Below are 23,300 nucleotides of genomic sequence, written 5' to 3'. Positions count from 1 at the left end.
AGCACAGCGCCTTTGTGCGCCTGCCTCGTGCTGCCGGCTCCATTTGTCCGGCGGTGGGAAAGGTCAGGAACATGCTGATGCTCCGTACCTGAGGTTTTGTCTCCGGCCGCTGCTGAGAGCTTATGGAAATAAGCTGTTGGAAAGCAATCGCTGCACCCAGAGTGGAAGCAGAGTGAAGGGGTGGAGGTGTGCTGGCGTTAGCGGAGCTGCCTAGCCCATCAGACACGCTGTGTCTTGGCCAGAGCTGCTGCTGCATGCTGCTTGGGAAGCCACAGGCTTGCCGTGGTTCAAAAGCTTCTCTGCCATCACCTTTACACATTGAGATAGCTGATTTCCCACAGCAAACTTTGCAAAGAGAGCTATTTGGCTCGGCATGAAGGATGAAAGCACAATACAGGCAGCGCCCTACACTGGTGTTCCCATCTCCGACACCAAACACACCGCATTTTGCCCAGGACCCATCACTCATGCCCGCAGACATACACCAACCAAATAGTCCATCCTAGTGTCCAGTATTCCATCCAGCTGTCCAAATACCTCTACCTCAGTTCCTACAGAAAATTTACTGTGGATCTAGAGATTTTTCCCCAAAAAGTACTGCTGGGACAGACATGGACACTGGCAGAGGTATCATGACTCAAGTGGTACTTCAGGACCTGCCACAACAGGTATGGGCTCCAGCTTATTCACAGCGGGGCTCATTGTGTTGCCATGAGTTACTCTGGGCAAAAGGAAAGCCCTCCTTCTCCTCCCAGGAGCCCTCCTGGCCTGCTCCCACGCTGCCCAAAGTCACCAGCCCAACAGCCATCATGGGGCTCCCCAGCCACAGTGTGAGCCCACAGGTATCTTTATCCCGTCAACCAGGAGAGTTCCAGCATCCCGCTGGCAGGAATTTGTCTGCAAATTTTTCCCCATTGAAAGCAGCTGAGGTGGTCATTTGATTATGACTGGGGCAGCGAGGTGGAGAAACAGGAGAGCTCCCAGATAGCTGTGCTCCCAGCCCTTAACCTCTCCTCCCCAGCCTCATGATTTAATGCCTTAGTGAGGCACATTGGCTGGAGCCATGGGGCAGTGGGTGGGCATTAAGGGTGATGTGATCATGACCCCCATTATCACTTGCCATCTAAATAGCACTGGCTGTGGGGGGGAAGGAAGGAAGGAACCTGGCCAGCAGGCACAGCTTCCTTGCAGATGCCACTGTTCAGCTGAAGGTGGACCAGGAGTGGAGCAGTCACCCCTGTCAGCTGCAGCCCTGTGTCCCAGCCTGGGACACTGAGCTCTCTGGCTGGAGTCTAGATGGGAATATTGATGGGGACACTGAAAGCCATCACGTTCAGTCCCCATCAGAATGCTAAAAGCTCCTGCCAGTTTCCCTTTTTATCACAGCTTTAGGAGGAGAGCTCACATTAGCTTTACACATCATCCTTGGGGAAATAGCACTGATAGATGTGTGAAATCAGGCATGTGGATTTTCTTTTCATCACTTATGCTGGAGAAGCCTTTCACTCCTAAAAGCATGAGAATGAGCTAGCTCTTGCAGTCTGGTAGTGGATCATAGCTGGATTTCACACACCTTGCCTGGGGCAGGGCAGGATCTGGCCCAGAACAGCACTTTCCTTGGGGCTGTACTCCCCATTTCCCCATGCACAGGGATGGGTCCTCTTCCAGCAAATTCCCAACACAACCACAGGCCAAAAGCTGCTTTTCCATAGAAGAGACTTGCTGTGCCTGTCCTTTCTTACTCAGGCCTGTTTGTGTTGGCCACTGTGGCCCCCTGAGCGTGCCGCATGCTGAGTGGTGCAGTCTGGCTGGCACTCACATCAGCATCGGGGATGTAAAGGAGCTCCAGGCGCGGAATCCGCAGCAGCCTTCACATAGACACCGTGAGCGCTGAGGTTTATAACCCAGAAAATGCAGGCTCTGAAGGGCTCTATCTGGCGGGGCAGGAGGCGTGCCGCCCTGCCCAGAGCCACTTTTATGCCATTGTGCCTTTTCAGCACTGCATTAAGGCAGCCAAAGAAGGGGGATTTTTAATGGTTCCAGGGGAACAAAGCTGGAACATTAGGCCCAACTTCATTACAGAATCATCTGAAACGCTTGAGGAACGTTTCCCACTAATTATCATAAATAGCCGAAAAAAATCTTTCCCTCCCAAAGCAGGTCCCAGCTGCCCCTCTGTGTTTTCTCACCTCCACTTCCAATAGCCTGACCCTGCCCTCACACAAAGGGGAAACCCCCTCTGTTCCCACCTCCCACCCCCGGCTCTCATGGGCTCTAAAGAAATACAAACAGGCAGCAGATTAATAGCACTTGTTTGCACCTTAAACAAACAGGCAACTTCCGCCCCTCTGGGCTCTCCCCGTGCCCAAGGAAGGATGCACCAGTTGTTTTTTCTTGCCCTTGCTCTCGTGCCCTGCCCATATCCTGGATAAAAGCATGGGCAGCACCAGCCATGAGGCAGGCAGGCCAAGGCTGAGAATGCTGGGAGTGCCAGCCCTGCACCCCTTTGAGCTCTATCCCCTCTGCCCACTGCCCTCTTGCTGCCCCAGCTGCCCTGGAGGAGGTCAGCCCCCTGCCCCGGTGGGACATGGCTGCAGCCCTTTTGCAGGAGGGTTGGGAGATGCCAAGGCCAAAGCAGATGAACGAATGTCTTAGTTCAGCTCCTTCCCTATGAGGCTCGAAGAGTTTCACAGCAAGGGGCAGCCTCACACATCTGTGTGGATACCGTGAGTGGGCACAGGAGGGATGATGTGGGTGAAGGATGGAGAGGGAGAGAGACCACCCAGAGGACACACAGAGGAGTAGTGCCAGTGTTCAAAACCATCACCAGCACTGAGAGGGCACAGCAGCAACACTAAGCAATGACTGCCAGCCCATGGTCATCTCTGTTGAGCACAACAGGAGATGGATGAATGGATGGATGCTGGACATACCATAGCTACTCAGCTGGTCCTTAGGCTGATACTGATCCCAGCAGATACAGCTGCTTCTGCCAGGGACTGCCCCAGCTTGGGTCCTCACCCTGCAGGTCCTGTGTGGCACATCCCACCTCTCCAGGCAGTACTGCTCCTATGGGAGCTGGTGCCAAATCAGTCCTACCTGACCCTGCCCACAGCACACAGAGCAGCCAGCCCCCAGCCCCAAACCCCGCTGGGGCACGCAGTCACAGGAGGCATGGGGGCTTAAACCACACCAGCAGCTGGGGAGATGCCGCTCCTGGCACGGCACGTGTTTGGTGCGTGGCACCTGGGTGCCTGGCGGAAGCTGTGGCAGCATGGCTGTGGGCTGGGCAGGTTCCCAGCAGCAAGCCGGCAGTGGGACCTGCCCATCAGAGGCCCAGGTTTGCTCACTGCATGGGTTACTGTGCAGATCCCCACATGCAGGTGTTCATTCCCCCCTTCCCATCAGCCACAAGAAAGTGGTGTAGCTCATGAGCCCCCTTCCTGCCCATGGGGCTCCCAGAGGCAGGAAGGGGAACCGGAGGCAGGTGGCAGGGACAGGGGCTCCCAGTAGGGCTGACGGCCTGTGGGGTTACCAATCAGTACTGCAGCACGAGTGACAGGGCTGTGGGAACCACATCTCCTCTGCACAGAGCAGGAAGAGAGCCAGTGGCAGCCATGCCATGCTGGAGACCCCCAGTCCCAGCACCACACAAGGACAACACACACATGATGTCTTGTCCCTGCTTCTAACTGGCTGTCACCTGAAGCTAACTATGAGGACCACAGGCAGTCACTGCAACTGGAAAGAGGTTTAGCATCTCAAGCAGCCTGGAGACACCCCACAGGATGCTCATCTTTTGTTTTCCAGTGCAACAACCAGTAGCATCCTGTTCAAGGAGCAGCAAGCAGAGGGAGAGCAAAGTGATGTGCTGCCTTATTTAGTGCATGGGCAATCCCGGGTACTCCTTGCCACAGGGTGCTGCGGATGTTGAAATCTTACCTGAGTTCAGAGAAACCAGATAAATCCAGATTTAAAGCCATCGAGTGCTGCTGAGTGCAGTGGCCGTCCTGCAGGGATGCCCAGGCTGCCTGCAGCATAGCAGGGAGGGTGTGCTGGGCTGTGCACTCCTGGCCACTTCTCCTGGCCATGTCCCGCTCCTCTGTGAGGAAGGCTCCTCCCCTTGGCATTGCAGAAGCTGCAGCTCCGAAGCAGCAAACCTGTGCCCTGGTCTCCCCGGTGCAGATCCCCCATGCTCTGCCCCATCCCTGCGTGCTTTCTGGCTGCTCTTGCTCAGCGATGAGGAAATCCAAGCATGTTTTCCCTGAGGCTGCCCAGGGACATCACTCCCAGGACACCCGGCATCCCGCATGCTTCTCAGCCTTTCCCTCCCACGGCGAGCTAATGGGAAGAGCTGCTAATTCCTCCCAGCACAGCTGTGGCCCTCCAGGGATCAGCCCCACAGCAATGGAGGGAGACGACTCCTGCCTGCGAGCCCAGCCTGGCCCTGGGAACATGGGCGGCTATATTTTCATTGCAAATTAGGAATCAATCATAGCAGGAAATTCCCGTGCTGAGAACACTCTGGCTATTACTGTTTTACAGCACTCGGCAGTGTTCTGGACACTTAGAAAGGCACGGCGCTATGGGGGTATTATGGGGCAAGTTAGTTTTAAAAGTGGCTGTAGGAATTTTGGCCATTTGGCTTCTGGAGCTGGGTGGGCACAGGTGAAGGCTGGAGGGGCTTTGTGCTGCTTTCAGACAGAGCAGCGCTCTGCAAAGGGGGAACCAGCACGCTCAGGAGGGAACACCTCTAGCCTGACCCCAGCTTTATTAATAACAAGTAATTAATATGAGAGCGGATGTGCTTTGTGTCTCTGAAGACCTTTTAAGATGTGATTATGTTGTGCTAATCTCACCCCGAAGTACTTCCCTGTTTAGACTGCGCTGGGCCATTAAATATCTGAAAAGCCAGCAGAGACCCCCCCTCATTGCCCCGGGAAGTGCTCGGGATCTGTTCCCCAGCAGCCAGGCCCCACTTTCAAACCTTCTAAATCAAGTATAAAGCCGAGCCCATCTGGACTACCAGGAAAACACTGCCTCCCCCCATCTGCCTCTCATTACCCGCCGTGCCAGCCCGGCCCCGCTCCATCCCGCCCAGATGTGCTGCCCCGCGCTCGCCTCCCGTATTTCACAGCCGTCAGCAGGACTTCAAGGAGCAGCCGAAGGGCCTGTAACACTGCACAGGCTCTTAGCAAAGACATATATCCAGCTCCTTAACGCGTAGCTGCAGGCACATACCCTAACGAAAAGCACCTTTCCCCCGCCCTTGGTCTTGCACCAGGCAGAGAGCTGGGGCACTTGGAACTTACACACCAGGAGGTTTCTGAGCCACTTCCTCTTTGCCTAGCACATGTCCAGGCTATTGATTTTCAGAGGTTCTGCTCCCTCAGACCCCCTAAAGCCAGGCAGCCCCTGTGTCCCACACCAAAGGCAGGGCAGGAAGGAGCAGGCGCCAGCACCAAAGGCGAAGAGTTGGAGATACATAGACACCTGCACCCCTGTAGTGAGCGGGCTGATTAAATTTGGGAGCAGCTTGCCTGGCATGGTGAAAAGTCAACAGTGAGCCTAGAGCAAAATAACGTATGCAGAGACCCAAACTAAGGAACAACCCCTGTGTTCATCGGCTCAAAAGATCTCCTGCTCTAAAACTTTCCTGTGACAGTTTCAGCACTTTCTGTGGTGGCAGAAAACCCAAAGAAACAGACACTGTTGTAGAAGTTTGGCACCTTCCTGGCCCTGGCGGCAGCCCAGGACTGTGGAGGTAAAGGCACACATTAGCCCTTCGGTTATGAAGGGCATTAGCCCGTTCATCCCAAGCTTCCTGTGCCAGTTGGTGCCACGCCTGCAGTTGGGGCTCAGCATCAGGTGAAGTTATGGTACAAGAACCATGTAGCCAGCCACGTACAAACATTACTCTCCCAGAGAGGCCAGGGCAGGCAGCATTACAAACAGATCTCAGGGGTATAAGATTTGAGAGGGGAAAGAACAGCAAGTCTACTGTATCATTATGCCACTGTCTGCAGCAGGGTGTGCAAACCTGGTCCTACACAAGTCCCTGACAGCCAGCACTGACTGGGGACCCCACACTCCATCAAGCAACAGGAATGTTCCATGGTAGGTCATGGCAAGAAAAGCCCTAAGATGAAAATACTCTTCTTGGTAGCTCTTCAGTGCACAGCAGAGGTGCAGGGGAGGCTTTTAATATCAGTGAGGAGGAAAGAGAGAAGACAGAGGAAGAGGTCAGAGGGTTGTGATGGATATACAGGCACTGCCACATCCGTGATGTGGGGAAGAAACCAAGGTGTAGGGCAGGAAACCTTGGGATATCCTTCCCCAAGGACCACTTGCACCCTGCAGGTACCTGCCAGGGATGGGGAGGAGATGCAGGCAGGAGCCCCAAGGCTTCTGCGAGGAGGTCTAGTGACGTCTCCAGCTGGCCGGGTCCGGGCTCTCCAGCATTTTGGTGCGGTACCTCCAGGGCCACAGGTCACCCTGCCCGCTCTGTTCCCGGTGGGCCTAGGCAGGCTGTGGCAGATACTGCCTGTGTCGTGATGCCATCTAGTGTCGCTTGGCAGAAGGACCCGTGAGGCAGACGGCGCACAGCATCTCCAGGGACGCATCCCAAAACAGCCTGGGTGCTGGGACACTCACCCTGGTGACAGTCCGCATCCTACGACATACGCACCCAGTGGCTCCAGACGGCAAAGGAGGACGACGGGCATTGCCCAGGTCATGCAGGGCAGCGAAGCTCAAAGCGGTGCCCAGGCTTGCTCGGGGGATCCTGGGGTGGCCAGGGCTTGCAGTCTCAGCAGCCTCACCGGTGGCACTGAGCGGCCCCGGCGACTGGTGGCCTGTTGGAGGAGAAAGGCGAGGATCCCCCAGAGCAGTGTGCAGCCTGCCTGCAGCACCAGTGCCGCCAGGCTCAGCGCCAGGGACACCCGGCACTGCTGTGGGCTGGACAGCACGGACAAGGCCCAGGCATGATGGCTGCTGGGGACCCAGGAGGGTGGCCAGGGGCTCGTGTGGTCTGGTACCGGGGGGACGGAAGGCACTGGGCTCGGGATGGTGTCTGCAGTCGTGAGAGCGTTCTGAGGGGCAGTGGGAGCGGGCTGGGTGCCAGCAGTGGACAAGCCCTTCACAGTGGCATGGCCCTGATCCCTGTCTGGTACAGGAACATGATGGGTCAGAGTGAATGACGCTGCCGGGACCGTGCCTTGTGCAGCAGCCCTGGGTGATGGCGAGAATGCCATAGGGAGCATCGAGATGAGGGAGATGTTGGGTGTCATCCATGGGATGGTGGCTGGCCTCTCTGTGGACACCAGAACAGGAGGCACGTGCCTGGTGGTGGCTGCCAGTGGGCTGGTTGGTGCTGGTGTGGTCACATAAGCTAGAGTGGACAATGCAGGCTCTGAGCTGGTGGTCCCAGGAGGCTGTAGGCTTATGATGGCTGGAGTTGGACACAGGCTGACGGCCTCATCTGGCACAGCTGGTGATGGCATGGTGATAGAAGTCTTGTGCAGCATGGTCGATGGCAGGGTGGCAATGGAGACCTTTGGCAGCACAGCTGGTGATGGTGTGCTGATGGAGGTCTCAGGCAGCACAGTTGATAGTGTGGTGAAGGAGGCCTTGGGCAGCACAGCTGGTGAGGATGTGGTGATGAAGGCCTTGGATGGCGTAGCTGGAGATGAACTGGTGAAGTGTTGCCTTCCATCCGTTAGCATGGATGGCAACATGGCAGAGGTGGCGACAGGTGACAGCGTGGTTGGCACTGTCATGACAGGAGAGACTGCCAAGGAAAGCATGGCTGGTGCTGCAGTGGGCAGCAAGGGTGACATCTCTTGCGATGATGTGGAGGTGGATGGCAAAGATGGGGTAAAAGAAGACGAAATAGGCTGAGTAGCTGGGCAAATTAAGTGGTCATCCCTCAGCGATGTCACTGCTTGCCCTGCCAGGTGGGGTGGACTCTTGCATGACACTTGGGTGGACAATTTGACCTTCTCACTGTTGTTTAGGATCCAGCTGTGCAGGTAGCAGAGGTTGCAATCACATCTCCATGGGTTCCCACTTAGGTACACTGAGCTGAGCTTCTTCAAGGGGTCCAGAAGCCCTGGAGGAACACTCTCCAGCTGGTTCTTCCGAAGGTTGAGGGTTTTCAGATTTGGGAGAGAAGCAAAGACCTCATCATCCAGAGCAGAGAGATGATTTGTGTCCAGCTGGAGGTCTGAGAGCTTGCTGAGCCCAGCGAAAGCTCCTCCTGGCAGGGCTGCTAGCTGGTTGTGGGACAAGACGAGTTTGCCAAGAGATGTGAGGTTGATGAAGATGCTGTCTGGAAGCGTGGCCAAACTGTTCCTGCCCAGGTCCAGCTCCCGCAGGTCTGCCATGGCATCGAAAAGGCAGCAGGGGAGTTCTGTAATGCAGTTTGAACCCAGGGTCAGCAGTTTCAATTTGTTTAAGCCAAAGAAGCCCTGAGGTGGGAGAACCCGGATGAGGTTGTTGTCCAAGAGGAGTTTCTCCAGGTGAGGCAGACTCCTCAGAAGCATGGGTGGCAGCACCCTGAGCCTGTTGCTCTGCAGGTTGAGCTCCAGCAGCCCTGTCTGTCTGTCCAGCAGCCCCTCCGGGAGGTCCTGCAACTCATTCTCATAGAGACGGAGGACTTGCAGCTGCACAAGTTTGCTGAAGGCATCCCCATGAAGAGTCGTGATCCTGTTTCTGGCCAGGTCCAAAAACGTTAGGTTGACAAGAGAATCAAAAATGCCTTCTGGAAGAGAAGGGATGGCATTGATGTGCAGGGAGAGCTCCCCCAAACTTCCCAGCCCATCGAACAGTCCTTTGGGGATGTATCTGAGGTGGCTGTCTCTCAGCTCCAGCCTCTGCAAGCTTGGGAGGTTCTGGAAAGTTCCCACAGCTAGTTCTTCTAACAAGGCACCAGAGATGTCCAAGTCCCTCAGGTTGTCCAAATTATCAAAGGCTCCAGGTTCAATTGTCTTGATCTTGTTGCCAATAAACAAAATCTTGACCAGGTTGGGCATGTACCTGAAGGAGCCTTTCCTTATAGCAGTGATGCTGGTTTGCACAAAGATCATCTCAGAAACGAAAGGCTTTGCGATCTTTGGGATCTCTTTGACATCATTTTTTGTCCCTCTGTAGATCTCCTGGTAGTCTTTGGGCATTTCATATGGATCTTCACCTAGGGTTTGATCTTGGCATTTATGGAGATGGAAGGAAAGGAAGAAAAGGAAAAGGAAATGCTGGTACATCATCCTGAAAAAGAGGTTGTAAAAACCAGTTACGAAGAAGAAAAATAAAAATCTCTTTCCACATCTCATGAACTGTGGTACTACACAGCTGCTCAGCTCCTGGGGCTCTTCTCTTCACACATCATAACTCGTGAGAAAAGGAGACACCATACAAGCCAATATACACTGCCTTTACAAAGGTTTGCTGCTGTTGGTATCCAGGGACAGAGAGGAAGCGAGAGCGAGCCAGCTTGTGGCTAGGCGCTGGGAGACGCTCCAGGAGGAACAAGGGCTGGACTGTCTGTTCCCTGTCCTTCCTTCTCCCACGTCTGGGCTGTAGCTCAACATCTGTTTGGGTGAAGGCGGCACAGTGCTGCTGCCCATTAGCACTGCCCCAGTGGGTCTGGTTACTCAGCAGGGCAACAGCCCGTTCATGTAACAACAGGATCAGACAGCCCTGTGCTTGTTAATGAGGGATCAGCAAGGGTCCCAGGAGCCAGTCAACACCAGATGACCTTGTTTACTTGGAATTCCCACACTGTGCTGGATGCACTTGCTAGTTCATTGATGCTTTTCTCAGTCCAGGGGTCATTTAAAACACAGCTTCTAAGCATCTCCTTTTCAGGATTCTTGCTAATTGCAGTGTATTTTGGCCTTGGTTATGCAGCTCTGTCAGATAAAAATGGTTAACTTGTGAGCAGCAGCCAAGTTTTAGAGCAAGGCTCATTAAAACATTAATGAGAGTCCACAAATGAAGTCTTTAATACCTAAGATTTAGGGCTCTGACCTGCAGTTAGGAAGTGAAGTCACAGATGCACACCCACCAGTCATGTAAAGCCCATCACTTCCATCCAGTCATTTGGAAACACTCAGCTAACACATTAGCTGAAGTTTAACTGCCATGAACATCATACTGGGACTGTAGCTTCCAGCTTCACAGCCCTGGGTGGGAGCAAGGGAAGGGCTGTGGGTTGCTTCTTGGGTGTCCATCAAAGCTGACCATGCAAAAAGCTTGTGCTGGGAGGGTAGATTTGCTATGAAAAGTTACTTTCTTTTTCCTAAAAATGCTGAAAGGTCAGTAAATACAGGAGGCCAAAAGCCACTGGGTTCAGAGAGGAACCAATGGGAGGTGATGTATGTGCCAGCTGCCCCATGGGGTTCCTCAGGGTAGAAGATGCTGCTGATCCCTGCCCATCCTCCTCCCACAGAGACTCGGGTGCAGGAGCTGGGTCTGTGGGTGCTTAAGTGCCTGCTTCACTTCAGCTGCAGGAGCAGTGCCATAGGCTAAATGTGCAGGTGGGGGTGGCTGGGCTGAGGGCATGGGCATGAAAATAAGCAATTTGGAACTGCAAAGCTCTTAAAGCCCTCCCTCACCCTGTCTGGGTGCAGTGGACCTCAGTGTGGTCCTGTACTTGTGCCACCCTCCAGCAGCACAGGGACACCGAGGGACAGCCCCAGCTCACAGTGCTCAAGCCTCTCCTTCTCCATGCTGCAAGGAAGCCATCAACAGCCCCCCCTGAGCAGCCCCTTCCAGCACAATTTAAACAGCAAAACACAGTGGTTTGCATCACTTACTTGGCTGAGCACTTGCAAATGAGTCCAGCTGCCGGAGCGAGGAGTGAGGCCAGCAGACAGGCGTCCATCACCTGGCCAGCTCTTTATCCACAGCCCAGGCGCAGGGCTTGGTTTCATGTGAGGTCAGAGCTCAGGTCTGGGTGGGGAGATAAGGGATGGCCGTGGAGCAGGCAATGGAGCTGTGCCCCCTGTGCGGGAGGTTGTTGCTGAAACCCCTCAGACAGGATGCAGGCACGTACTCACTAGGTGTTATCTGCTGACGCCACTTGACTCGTCACGTCCAGGGAAACCTGAAGATCTCCAGGCCAGTCTGTTTTGTAGCCGATGGCCTCTGCAGCCCAGTATATCCCACCAGCACCACCCCCACTAACACAACAGAGATTTCCTATTTGAAGCTCTTCTTATTAAAAATATTCTGTTGTTTTCTCTCTCAGGAATTAGCTTACATAGCTAAAGGTGCTGCTCTGAAGCCATTTGTTTAAGCTTGGAGCAGGGATGACTTGTGTGGCAGGACACCCAGATTCTTGGCTCAGTGCTATACCTTCACACCTCGCTGGCCTCAGGTCTGGAGCTGTGTTGTGCTCTCCTCCACCCTAGCACAAGCCAAAGACACCCAAGGCTCCTGGCTGGTGCAGCGCATCTTGTGGAAAGAAGCCCTGTTTGTTGCAAAGACTTAAAATTACGTTGCTTCTCAATGGAAAATAGCATTAATTGCATTCAAACATTTCCTCATCGGTTTCCACCTGCTCTTATTAAGGCTCAGCTGGTGCTTGCTGGGTTTCATTATACCTTTCCTGGCAGATTCAAAACCACACAAACTCCTGCACATTTTCAGCAGCCTTACCCCTTTCCAGCATCAAAGCCATGTGTGTCCAGGTCCCCACTCGCTTGATGGCAGGTTACTCCAGAGGCTGCAGGGTGGTGGGAGCCAAGGGTGAATGAGAAAGCTCATAGTGGGAGTGACATCAGCTTTCCCATGCCTCAGCGTGGCAGCTGTGCCAGAATCTGGGAAGCTGCAGCCAGCCACATCTCTGGTCCAGCCTGAGGTGGCCATGCAGTATCGGCTGGGAGATGGCAGCGGAGCAGTGGCAGTCCCCTGTGCGGACAGGCAGCAGGGTGGCCGTGCAGGACCGTGTCTCGGGGGGCAGCATTGCTCACCTTCCTACCAGGAGCAAGGGGCCACAACTCCAGAGCACGGCCGAGATCGCAGCCCGCTGCCGGAGCAGGTCGGGCTGACACGACACGAACTCTCCGGGGAAAGGGCTGTCAGGGACGCACAGCTCCAAGCAAGGACCCCGGCTGCCCTGCCGGGGCAGGGCCGGCAGTGATGGCTCTAAGGAGGGTGCGTGGCGGGACTGGTCCCGGAGCGAACCGTGTCCCAGCGGCCGCAAGATGGTGCAGCAGCCTCGGGAGCGCGCCTCGCACACACGCACAAGTCAATGTACGCACAACACGCTTCTGCTCTCTTAGGGGAGCACCCCCCTTACCTTCCACCCCTGCTTGGGCAGCGCCGCGGGGACTCTGCCCCATCTCCATGGTCCCCGAGCCTCCCCGGTGCAGCCCTGCCAGGGGCGGATGCGGGACCTGCCAGTGCACAGCCCTATGCTGGAGCCCCCCTGCAGCCAGGCAGCCTGTGCCCCTCGCTGGGCAGCACTTGCCACGTCTCCCTTGGACACCCCAAACCCATGCATGCCAGGGGGTTAGTGCCAGGCTGCAGCTGGGTCTCTGCGCTGCTGAGGGAAAGGGGGGCAGGAGTTGGGCCTGGGGAGCTGCAGTAGGCAGGGATGAGCATGCCAGAAAGTGGCACCTGCACCCCTGCCACAACATGCACAGCCCCAGGCAAGTCCCCATTGCACCACGGCAACCTTCACCATTTTGCTCAGGTATGTAGACAGAGGCAGAAGAACAGTAGTAACTGCCATAGTAACTGGTTACACAGAAATAACATATATATTTTAATTATATTTGAAATGTACAGGAAGCACACAGCTGGAAGAATGAATACTACCAGCCCGGCTTTTGTGGAGAGCTCAGTGACAGCTGGTGACCATGGTAGGGGTAGCAGATCAAGACAGGGTGCTGTTTCCTGGGCTGGTTCAGAGGTTGCCAGTGCGAGAGTGGAGCAGAATAAGGTGCCTGCCCGAGCTCTAGGGCACAGTGGGAAGACCTGGAGATGTGGCCTCATCCCCGCTCTGTGTGGTGACCAGCACATTGACCTGCAGTGTGCCACAGCGGGACTGCAGCACCCAGGCACCCTGGTACACCGGCCCCAGCCCCGCTGCCTGCCTGGGAGGAGGAGAAGGAGGAGGGAGGCGAAGGGTGAGCTGCTGGCAGCTCGTGGCATCACAGGCCATGCTTACGGTGCCCTCGGGGTTCCTGTAGGTGCACTGCCCCGGACCATGCTCCCCGTCCCAGCCCTCCTCCGGGGGGACACCCGGTGCTCCCGGGCACTGCAGCTGCCTGTGGGGGACCTCCAGCAGGGACCGTCCCTGGAGAGCAGCTGGGCTGGCACAGGAGGCTTGAGCATGGGTGAGGGGCTCGGCAAAGCCCTGGAGCCAGCTTAGGAGATAGGCAAGGTGGCAGTCACAGGCCCAAGGATTGCTGCCCAGCCCCACTCGCACCAGGTCCTTATTGGCATCAAAGAGCCCCGGAGGCAGGCGGGCCAGGCGGTTGTGGTCCAGCACCAGGGCAGTGAGGAGGGGCAGCCCGATCAGCAGCCCAGCCGGCAGGCTGGAGAGGTTGTTGTGGCTCAGATGCAGCGTTGCCAGCTCCACCAGACCCTGGAAAACCCCGGCGGGAAGGTGGTCCATGGAGTTATATGACAACACCAGGGTCTGCAGCACAGACAGGTTGGCAAAGAGTCCCTGGGGCAGCATCTCCAGCTCATTGCGAGCCAGGGAAAGGTGGAGGAGGCGAGGGGTGCCGGTGAAGAGGGTGGCAGGCAGGGTGGCCAGGCGGTTGCCCTCCAAGCTGAGGACGGTGAGGTTATGGAGACCAGCGAAGATGTCAGGGGGCAGGCTGCCCAGAGCGTTGTGCTGTAGCTGCAGCCGCCGCAGCGCCCCCAGCCCCGCAAAGGCTCTGGCCGGCAGCTCCTCCAGCCGGTTCCCATCCAGGTGGAGCTCGGCCAGCCGGCCCAGCGCCCCAAAAGCGCCGTGGGGCAGCCGCGCCAGCAGATTGTCACTGAGCTTGAGGAGGCGGAGGGCGGCGAGGGGCGCCAGCAGCCCTGCCGGCAGCTCGGTCAGGACGTTCTGCGAGAGGTCCAGGGTCTGGAGGTGCCGGAGCGGGCGGAAGATGCCGGGGGGCAGTGCCTCGATCCTGTTCCCCGGCAAGCGCAGGTCCTGCAGGCAGCAGGCAGCGGCGAAGAGCCCTGGCTGCAGGGAGCGGAGGGCATTGGCACCCAGGGACAGCTTGCTGAGGCTGGGCAGAGCCGCCAGCACCCTGGGGCTGACTGCCGGCAAGGGGTTGCCTGACACCTCCAGCTCGGTGAGACCGGGCAGCCCCTGAAAGGCACCGTCCTCCAGGTCCTGGATGTGGTTGTTGAGGAAGACCAACTTGGTAAGGGTGGTGCTGGAGCCCAGAGCCCCACTGCGGACACTTCTCAGGGCCGTCTCCACAAAGAAGAGCTGGGTGGCGTTCCCTGGCAGGCCCGCTGGGATCTCCCGCATCCTCTCCTCTGAGCAGAAGACTTTGGAGGTGTCATAGCACTGGCAGCTTGAGGGGCAGCGGAGGGGCAGCCCCTTCATCAGCAGGAACCCCAGACCCAGCAGCATGTAGAACACCAGCCTGCACTGGAGAAGGAGCCGAGCCTCATCCTCTGCCTGAGTGAGGCAGAAATCTGTACCAGCAGGCAGGCACTGATGAGGAAGTGGCTTCCACGGCCAAAAATGCAGCAGGAGCAATCTCTGGGGCACTGCCGGCGTGGGCAGCTGCCTGGCCATGGGGGCAGCCCTCCAGCCCCAGCTGCCTGCGCCGCTCAGTGCTCCCCTCACAAATCTCCCAGTGCGGTGCGTCAGGGCTCCTACTCTGAATCCCACTCCCACCCTAGCCCACCCTGTCACAACAAGGGTGGTGCCACCCTCACCAAAGGTCCGTGCGTGAGGGGATGCTACCCACCACCAGCAATGCCCATCTGCAGACACCACTCACGAGTGGGGCTATCCTGGACTTGGTTAGTGCTCGACAGCAGTGTTGGGCTTGGCTTTGCCTTTCTACTTTCCACCATCCCACTTGTTTCCACCAGAGCCAACAGTGATTCCCACCTACCCGAGGCCGCCCACGCTGCCCGAGTGGCATGGCCACCGCTTACCGAGTATAGCATCCTGGTGCCTACCACAGAGCTCGCAGCAGGTTTGCAGGGAGGCTGCTCACCAAGATGAAACAGTGTTTTCTGGGGCAGATGGGAAACCTGCAGGGAGCTGTTCCTGCTGGGGCGGAGCTGCCCCTCGCTGCTTATCGGCAGCAACAACCGGCGCCCTTGGGGCGCTTCGAAAAATAACCCAGTCACAGAGGGATGGGAGGCGAGGCCAGAGTCAGCTGCCGGTGAGCATCCTGGCAGGGAAGCGAGGCCTCGGCCCCGGACATCCGCTGGCCTGGGGACGGTGGCAGGGTGCTGCTGTCTCAGTTGGCACTAGTCCCACACCAAGGTCAGCACGCTTGATTCCCCCTGAGATTTCCCTTAGACTTCATGAAATCTCACTGGGAAATAGTGCTAGTACACATCTCTTGCATGAGAGATGGGACCAGGCACAGCTTAGCAAGGCAAGGCAATGCCATGGGGAGTGGACCACCCTGGACTTTGAGATGCATCATGTGTTTTGCATCCCATGAAGTGCACCCAGCTGGCCATGGGATGGCCACAGGGGCCTGTGGACCATCTGGATTCCCTGGGAGCTTGCAATCCGCTTAGGAGAGCAGCATACACCACCGTGAGGGCTGCTTTGCAGGGGCCTGTGTTGGAACAGGCTGTGTCTCATGCCACGGGGGCACTCTGAGAGGCAAGGAGGAGGGACACTTCATCCAGGCTGATGGAGCACACAGTGAGCACAGAGGAACTCAGCTGATGCAAGCCTGCAGTAGCCACCTCTGAAGGGAGCCATGCGAGCTCCCCACCACCCTGGGCTGGCACTGGGTAAAGTGTGCAGTAGGCAGTCAGTGTCTCCATCAAGAAGCTTGCTGAGATCTCAGCTCACTCTTCAAAGGCTATTCCCCTGCTGTTGGATGGCTGAGCCCTCCTTGGTCCTGCACCACAGGTTGGAGTCCAGGGACCAGCACAAGCTGTGAAACCACAGCCCACTAACCCTTTCCTAGCCCCACCAGGCTGTATGGACTTTTCCTCAATATGAAAGAAACATTTCTTAGGAGAGAAGATCAGGCATACCTCCTGTTCCTGCTGGGTCATTGGGTCATTCTCCAGCTGTGCACAGTGGAGGAGCAAATAAACAGTTCTTGGCACTGGGGGTGGACAACTGCACTTTAATGGAGAGGTCACAGAGAAGCACCCGACAGCCCCGCGGCAGTCCCGTGTCTCCCATTGCCATGCAGGTCCCAGCCCAGAGGAACATCCCACATGTACACAAGTGTGGTGCTTCCTGTGCTTGCGCTGGCTCCTGGGGCACTCATCCCATGGCAGCAATGCCCAGGCAGACCAACACCACCAAACCATGTGCAGAGGTGAGCTGGAGCCCTCTGTGGCCATGCTACATCTGGAGCAGGCAGGGTGAGAGCTGGGTGCAGATGCTGCAGGGGCACGGTGAGGCACCCACCTGTGAACTGCAGAGCAGCAGAGCTTGCTGACCCCCCCGCTGTGCACTGCCAGCATCCCCACTGCCCGAGGGATGTGCAGGCAGCAGGGATGGGGCAGGCAGCAGGGCTGGGCACATACAGAGAGATACTCGCGGGAGGAAGAGGAAGGAGCATTGGAAGGCAGAGCAGGGCCAGGCTGTTCACTAGCTGGTGGAGGATGCACAGGGTATTGAGGCAGCAAGGACTAGGGATGGGGTGCATCGGGAGCAGCCCCGGCACGCTCCCGCTGCCTTCGGGCATAAGGATGCAGCCCCTGCAGATACTTCACCCCCATCCTCCCCCCCTTTAAGTCCCCCGCACGCAGCAGGGGCCGGTATCCCCGGACACCGCGGGGCACAGGAGAGGCAGCAAGGAGGAGGCAGGAGGCTGTGCGGGCCAGGGAAGGTGCTGGCTGCCTGCGGGCAGGGCGGCAGCGTGGAGCGGTGCGGGTGTGCCAGCCCGGCAGCAGCGCCCAGCCCGTCGGCGAGGGCAGGGCAGCACCGGGTGTGCGGCTCCTGCCAGGGCGGGGGCAGAGGCTGGGGCATGGTGGGAGCAGCGGGCAGCAGGCGGGGAAAGGACAGGCAGCACCAGAGGGGACAAAGCAACGTGAGGGACAAGGGAGTCCTGCTGTTTGAGTTGAGCACCATCGTGGCTAGGCTGTGGCTCTCTGCTTGAGGGGTCCCCTCTCGGTACCGCAGCTGCTGGCCCCCGGGGCAGGGGATGAGCACAGAGGCGGGAGGGGCTGGGAACAGGGCAGCCGTGGGCGGTCACCCAGGTGGATATCCTACTGCAGAACAAGGGCAGGGCAAAGCAGAGCAGGACAAGGGACATGCAGCACGCACAGAGATTGTGGCCCATCCCAATCAGCAAGGGCAGCTAATGCAGAGCCGCTGTCATGTCCCTTGGCCCCTTGGGGAGAGAATGCCCCACCAGTACCATTACCCCAGGGTCTGTTGGGTGCTCATGCTTCGTTGGGCGCCTTCATCCTCATAAGCACAACGTGGCTCTTCTTCCTGCAGCCGTAGACCACCAGAGCCACCAGAGCGGCAAGCAGGGCCGCACACACCAGCACAATAACCGCCACCACCACCCCACTCTGTGTGCTTGTCAGCCCCCACTGCCCCTTCCCCTCTTCCTCCTCCTTCTCCTCATCCTCCTGTGGGGAGACTGGCACCCCCATGGAGGGCTCCGTCCAGGCACCCTCCGGTAATGCCACCTCAGAGGGGCCAGCAGGGAGAGGGGTGCTGGGATGAGGGGAGGCAGTGGAGGGCACGGGGACGAGGAACTGGTCCTGCGGCAGCCCAGCGATGGGGGTGCCCCGCAGGGAAGGGGGCTGGGCACAGAGGGGGGGTGTCTCGCCCACCTTGTGGGGGTTGTCCTCCAGCCAGCCCCGCAGGGGCAGGATGCCCTTGTCACAGCGCCAGGAGTTGTTGTGCAGCTTCACCTCTCGCAGGGCAGCCAGAGGGGAGAAGATGCCGGCAGGCAGGTACTCCAGGGCATTAGAGTGCAGCTGCAGGTGCTGCAGCCCTGGGGTGGTGCTGAAGAGCCCCCGCGGCAGCATCTGCAGCTGGTTGTGGTGCAGGGAGATGTTCTGCAGCTTGGGCATCCCCTCCAGTGCCTGGGCATCCAGGCGGCGCAGGGCATTGGAGTGCAGGGACAGCTCCAGCAGCTCTCCCAAACCCTGGAAAGCACCCCGTGCCACGGAGCGCAGCCGGTTCTTGCTGAGTACCAGGAGCTGCAGCTGGGTGAGGTTGCCAAAGACAGCAGTGGGGAGGGTAAAAAGCTCATTATCATAGAGCCACAGCTCCCGCAGATCAGGCATAGGCCCGAAGGCACCGGGGGAGATGTCCCGCAGGCGGTTGACGTGCAGGGTGATCTTAGCAAGGGCACGCAAGGGCAAGAAGATACCGCTCGGTAGGGTGGTGAGGAGGTTATTGGACAGGTAGAGCTTCTGCAGGTTTCCATTGTGCACAAATAGCTCCGGGGACAGCGTCTCCAGCTGGTTCTGGTGCAGTCCCAGCTCCTGCAGCTCGGGCAGCCCATCAAAGGTGCCCACTGGGATCTGCCGGAGCCGGTTCTCATAGAGCCGCAGCACCTGCAGCCGCGCCAGCCGCTCGAAGGCCCGGCGCGGCACGTGGTCGATGTTGTTCCTGGCCAGGTTGAGCTTGGTAAGGCTGGTGAGCTGGTCAAAAACCCCCTCCTTCAGCTCCCGCAGGTTGTTCCCGTGCAGCTGCAGCTCCTTCAGGTTGCTCAGGTGGGAGAAGTGGGAAGGCTCGACCTGGAGGATCTGGTTGCTGGAGAGGAGTAGAGATTCCAGCTTGCCCAGGGGCTCAAAGACCTGCACGGGGAGCTCCTGCAGCTTGTTGCTGGACAGGCTGAGGTAGCGCAGGTCAGGCAGGTGCTGGAAGGCCCTGGGGCTGATGCGCGACAGGTTGTTCTTCTCGATGCGCAGCCCGATCAGTAGGGAGGCGTTGCCAAAGGATGCGTCGCCCAGCTCAGTGATGAGGGTGTTGATGATCTGTAGGGTCATGGCGTTCTCAGGAATGGGGCTGGGGACTGTAGTGATGCCAGCACCGGAGCACTCCACCTGCGCAGTGCGGACGCACTGGCATTGCTCTGGGCACTGGCCACTGGCCAGCTGGATGCCCACCAGCAGCAGCAGCCACCGCTGCCAAAATCCCTGCTCCATTAGGCCTGCAGGAAAAACAAAGCACGGGGGCTCAGCAGTTCCCCAGCTCCCTGGGCCTCCACCAGGGATGGGTGCTGCTTCCTGGGAAAGGCCACCAAGGCTGTGGCCATCCTGCCCCCAGCACGGCAGCAAGGCAGAAGAGGGTGGGCAAGAAAGGCTGGGGGCAGGCACCCAGGCAGGAGTGCAGGGCAGGACAGAGCTGGGGGCTGTGGTGCCTGGCTGCCATACCACAGCTATTAGTGGCATCGCTGGCGTCTCCCTCTCTCAGCTCCTGCAGTGGCCAGGAGTGTGGTTTCCTGTTTTGTAGTGAGTGTGGTGAGCGGCTACCAGAGGTACTGGCCTGGCACCACCGAGCAGCCCAGACCTTCACCAGAGCTGGTCCGCAGCACCTTCAGCAGGGTGGGCCCCAGGAATGCTTCATAGGGCCAAGAAGAAAGGCGCTCCCCAGCACACTCAAGCACCCTCCTGGCTCTAAGCTCCTGTTGTGGAGCCAAAAGCAGCACTGGCACCCCCTGCCAGGGCATGCTTTAGCTCCAGTCCTGCAGGAGCCTGGGTCAGTGGGACCCTCTGCCTGCTGCCCAGCTCAGGCTGGGTACACGGGTGGCCCTGTCTGCACCTCATCCCCAACAGAAGGTCTCAGCCCTGGCCAATTTTGGCTGTGAGAGTGGGTGTCTGGTGTGCAGGTGGGTCCCAGAGGTAGTGCCCAAAAAAACTCTAAAGCCTATGGAGAGTGAGGGCTTTGCAGTGAGGCCCTCCATCACCCTATGAAAAGCATGGCCACTATGGACACCCTCTCCTCCCTCCTCTGGCCTGGGAGCTTTCTCCCTCCCTAGGTTAAAGCAGCAGCCTTGTGCCAGGCTGGCATGGAGCAGTCCCTGCTAACAGCTTCAAGTGGCACAAGGGATGGAGAAAACCTGTGTCCCCCCATCCCCGAGCACAGCTCAGCCAAACGGGCAAATCCAGCAGCACAAGGGTCCAGGCGTGGTGCCCCAGCTGGCACAGCACCCCAGGGTGATGGGGCACAGCCCCTGCCCTATGCTCTGGGCTCCTTCCAGGGAACACGCTTACTCTCCGGCAGGGAGGGAGGAACCCTTCGCAAGCCAGCACAGTTTATGTTTCCATATGGAAACAATCTGCATCCAAGAACAGCTTTGTTTATAGCAAGCCACTTATAAACTTCCCCAAACACTGCACATCAAAGCCCAGCTCATGTCACTCCCTGGTAAGGCGGCTCAGAGAGCATCCACACTGGAGCGTCCTTCAGGAAAGACAGCTGAAAACAATTTGTCTCCTCTTTTCTTCTAGGGACAAAAAGCAGCTTACAGACCAAGGGGCTGAATATCCCTTACCACTCAGCCCCTCAGCATCCCACTGCTCCTAACTTCAGCCACCCATAATCTTACTTTGCCCCCCTTCATTTTCTCTATTGGTTATCATTTAAGATACGTTGCCTGTATAACTAATTCAGCTCCCACAGTGTCGCCTCACTTTGTTGGAGAGCCCTTGCAAGACAAACATCTCCATCAAATCAAACGATGCTGAACATGCAGATCCCACCACCCCTTGGACCTGTCCCAGGAGTCCCCCTGGCCCAGGGCCACTCACAGGATCAGTAGAGGAGAGGAGACTTACCCGAGTGTCCTGCAGCCGTGAGTGCCGAGTGAGCACAGCTCTGAGCTGACAAGAGAGCCAAGTGTGGTTCATGCTTCCCCTCCCAGTATATAACCCGTCCAAATCAATGAATCAGCACAGGGGCAGTGGCGGGGTTAGGGAAAGCGCTGGAGCAGAGCTGCTTCCAACTCCTGTTTCCTCAGCAAACAGACCAAGACTCTCGAGGATGGAGTTTTGGGTTTCCCTCTCCTGAACCCCAGTGCTCTTGTTTGAAGACAAGCAGATGGCTTCATGAACATGGGGGGGCTCATGTCAGCCAGTGCCCAGATAGCAGCTCTGTCCTGGGAGCCCCTCTTGGTCCCTGGTGGGACAGGGGTGGGTGCCCCCGTCCATGATGGCAGGCAAGACAAAGCCAGATCCCATGGCACAATCCTGCCCTTCCTAGCACACATTCACACTGCTCTGCCCCATGGCATCACCTCAGCACATGCACAGTGCTTGCCTCCCTAGCTATGGCTCCTGCCAGTGTCAGGACCTCCGGCCATGCCCCAGCCGAGGGCCAGCAGTGCAGGCAGCTCCCCCCAGCACACTGACCCTGCCTGGGGTTCACCATCCCAACCACAAACAGGCCAGGAACTCAGGCACCCACCCCAGGGCTCTGTCCCACAGATACCTTGCCCAGCCCATCCAGGGAGTGGTCACCAAACAGGGGTCAGTAGCACTGCTGGTGCCAGCCAGAGGGCAGGCTGCTCCAGAGAGCCCCGGCAAGCCAGATCACCTCCCACTGCCACCGTCATGCCTGTGGGCACCAACAGACCCCCTCAGCATCAACGGCAAGCAGCCTTTCAACCCCAAAGTGGTACGTGCTGTCATCTCCCAGGGGCTGCCACGGCTACAGCCCCTGTGCTGCTTTTCATCCTCAGCAGCCCTGACACATGGGTGACACATCCCAACACTCAGGGGTGTTCAGAAATCAGGGTACAAGCCTGTCCCATCCACTTGTTCAGGGGTACCTGCTGCCACCCATGTCCTGTCCCTTCCAGCCCACGTGGATGTACAGGGGTGCCTTGGGTCCCCACCACCTAGCCCACGTCACTACCCCGTCACCCACCTTTCCCGGGCAGCCCCTGTCCAGCAGCTGCCAGGAACGGATATTGGGGCGGAAACAACTATGGAGAGCCAGTGTGCGTGAATGCTCCGGGCTTCCCGGAGCCAGGGCAGCCCCGTGCTAACCACGGGGCAGCTGGAATGTCCCTGACCATGTCTAATCCCGTCTCAGCCCACCCATGTTTCCGCCGGCTGCAGCAGCCCCTGCTCATGTCCCAGCCAGCACTAACAAGCTGCTCGTGATGGGAACAACACGGGGCTGCTGCAGAGGGGGCAGGACGCTGCCTCCATCCCCATGCAGCCCCATGTCCTGACATGCTGCAAGGGCTCGGAGGGCACAGGGCAGTGCAGGGGATGAGGCGTCCTGCTCAAGAAGGGGACCAGACCAGGATGAACAGCAGACAAGGGATGGAGAGAGGTTTTCAGCCAGGCTCAGAGGAAGGCGACAGGGATCGTGGGAAGAGGGTAGCGAGTGGGACCTCCGCTGGAGTCAACCACTGCTGATGTGGTAGGTTGCATAGGGATCCTAGCTGCCATGGGACATGCCAGATGGCCATGGACCCCTTCCTGGATGGGGAGTCAGGACCAAGGCTGGGGCTGTCCCCAGCCATGCTCCCTGCCTGCTCCGGGGGCAAAGCCCAGGCATTTGGGCACACAGAAGGGGCATTTTGGAAACACCACCCACAAGTGTTTTAGCTCACACTCTATTGACACAGCAGATTTTCCCAGCAATCCGGTTCCCAAAATAACTTTCCCGTTTCCTTGACAGCGGTGCAGCTGGAGGTCAGGCAGCAGGCTTGGGAGCTGCCTGCTCCCTGCAGCCCTGGCACAAGAGCAGGCTCTCATGGCCTTATCACGTCCTTATCACCGCCTCTGTCTGCCCACTGCCAGCGCTGCCGGGATCCTGCCGGCTCTGACTCATCCCAGAAGCACACAGCTTTTCAGCAAGGCAACACAGGAATTAAACCCCAGCACTTCCGAAAAAACACCACCCCAAGGCCAGTCCGACAAAGGAATGTTGGGCTCAGCGGCTTCCAAGTAGCATGGCCTGAGAGGGACGGGGATGTGGTGGTGGGCACCCTCAAACACCCTGCCCCCCAGCAAGGCGGGTGATCAGGCCATGGTTCTAATGGCCACACTGAGTGCCCAAAGCTTCAAAGGAGCCCTGCCAAAATCCCAGCTGCCTCTACCCAGGCTTTGCGAGCCTGGCTCCAGCTCCTGGCTGGGAAGGAGAAGTCTGATTTCAAGACATCCCTAAAAATAAAGCAAGGCTGAGTAACAGCACAATCCCGTGCACC

At 57.9% G+C, this 23,300-nt stretch overlaps 2 protein-coding genes across 3 annotated transcripts; both read right to left on the bottom strand.

The window, feature by feature from the left end:
* Positions 1-3,306: 3,306 nt before the first annotated feature.
* LOC133222054 (uncharacterized) lies at positions 3,307-15,428 on the bottom strand. Its single transcript, XM_061371398.1, has 4 exons — positions 15,121-15,428; positions 12,971-14,602; positions 11,973-12,169; positions 3,307-9,264 (listed from the first exon to the last, which is right to left on the bottom strand). The coding sequence occupies exons 1-4, from the start codon at positions 15,130-15,132 to the stop codon at positions 6,753-6,755; spliced, it is 4,353 nt and encodes a 1,450-aa protein (XP_061227382.1). The 5' UTR covers positions 15,133-15,428; the 3' UTR covers positions 3,307-6,752.
* A 1,520-nt stretch (positions 15,429-16,948) lies between these two features.
* Positions 16,949-23,044, bottom strand: LRRC15 (leucine rich repeat containing 15). 2 transcript variants are annotated; one of them, XM_061371489.1, is made up of 2 exons: positions 22,007-23,044; positions 16,949-19,289 (listed from the first exon to the last, which is right to left on the bottom strand). In XM_061371489.1, exon 2 carries the CDS (start codon positions 19,282-19,284, stop codon positions 17,557-17,559), a length of 1,728 nt encoding a protein of 575 aa, XP_061227473.1. In that variant the 5' UTR covers positions 19,285-19,289; positions 22,007-23,044; the 3' UTR covers positions 16,949-17,556. The 2 variants fall into 2 exon arrangements, with proteins under 2 accessions (XP_061227473.1, XP_061227471.1); XM_061371487.1 differs by lacking the exon at positions 22,007-23,044 and adding an exon at positions 20,917-21,962.
* Between the last annotated feature and the right edge of the window lie 256 nt (positions 23,045-23,300).

This window comes from Neopsephotus bourkii, unplaced genomic scaffold (genome assembly GCF_033783945.1).
Source record: "Neopsephotus bourkii isolate Nb327-2 ecotype Australia unplaced genomic scaffold, CSIRO-AGI_Nbou_v1 NB_1574, whole genome shotgun sequence".
Taxonomy (NCBI): domain Eukaryota; kingdom Metazoa; phylum Chordata; class Aves; order Psittaciformes; family Psittacidae; genus Neopsephotus; species Neopsephotus bourkii.
This window is presented reverse-complemented; position numbering and strand designations above follow the sequence as displayed.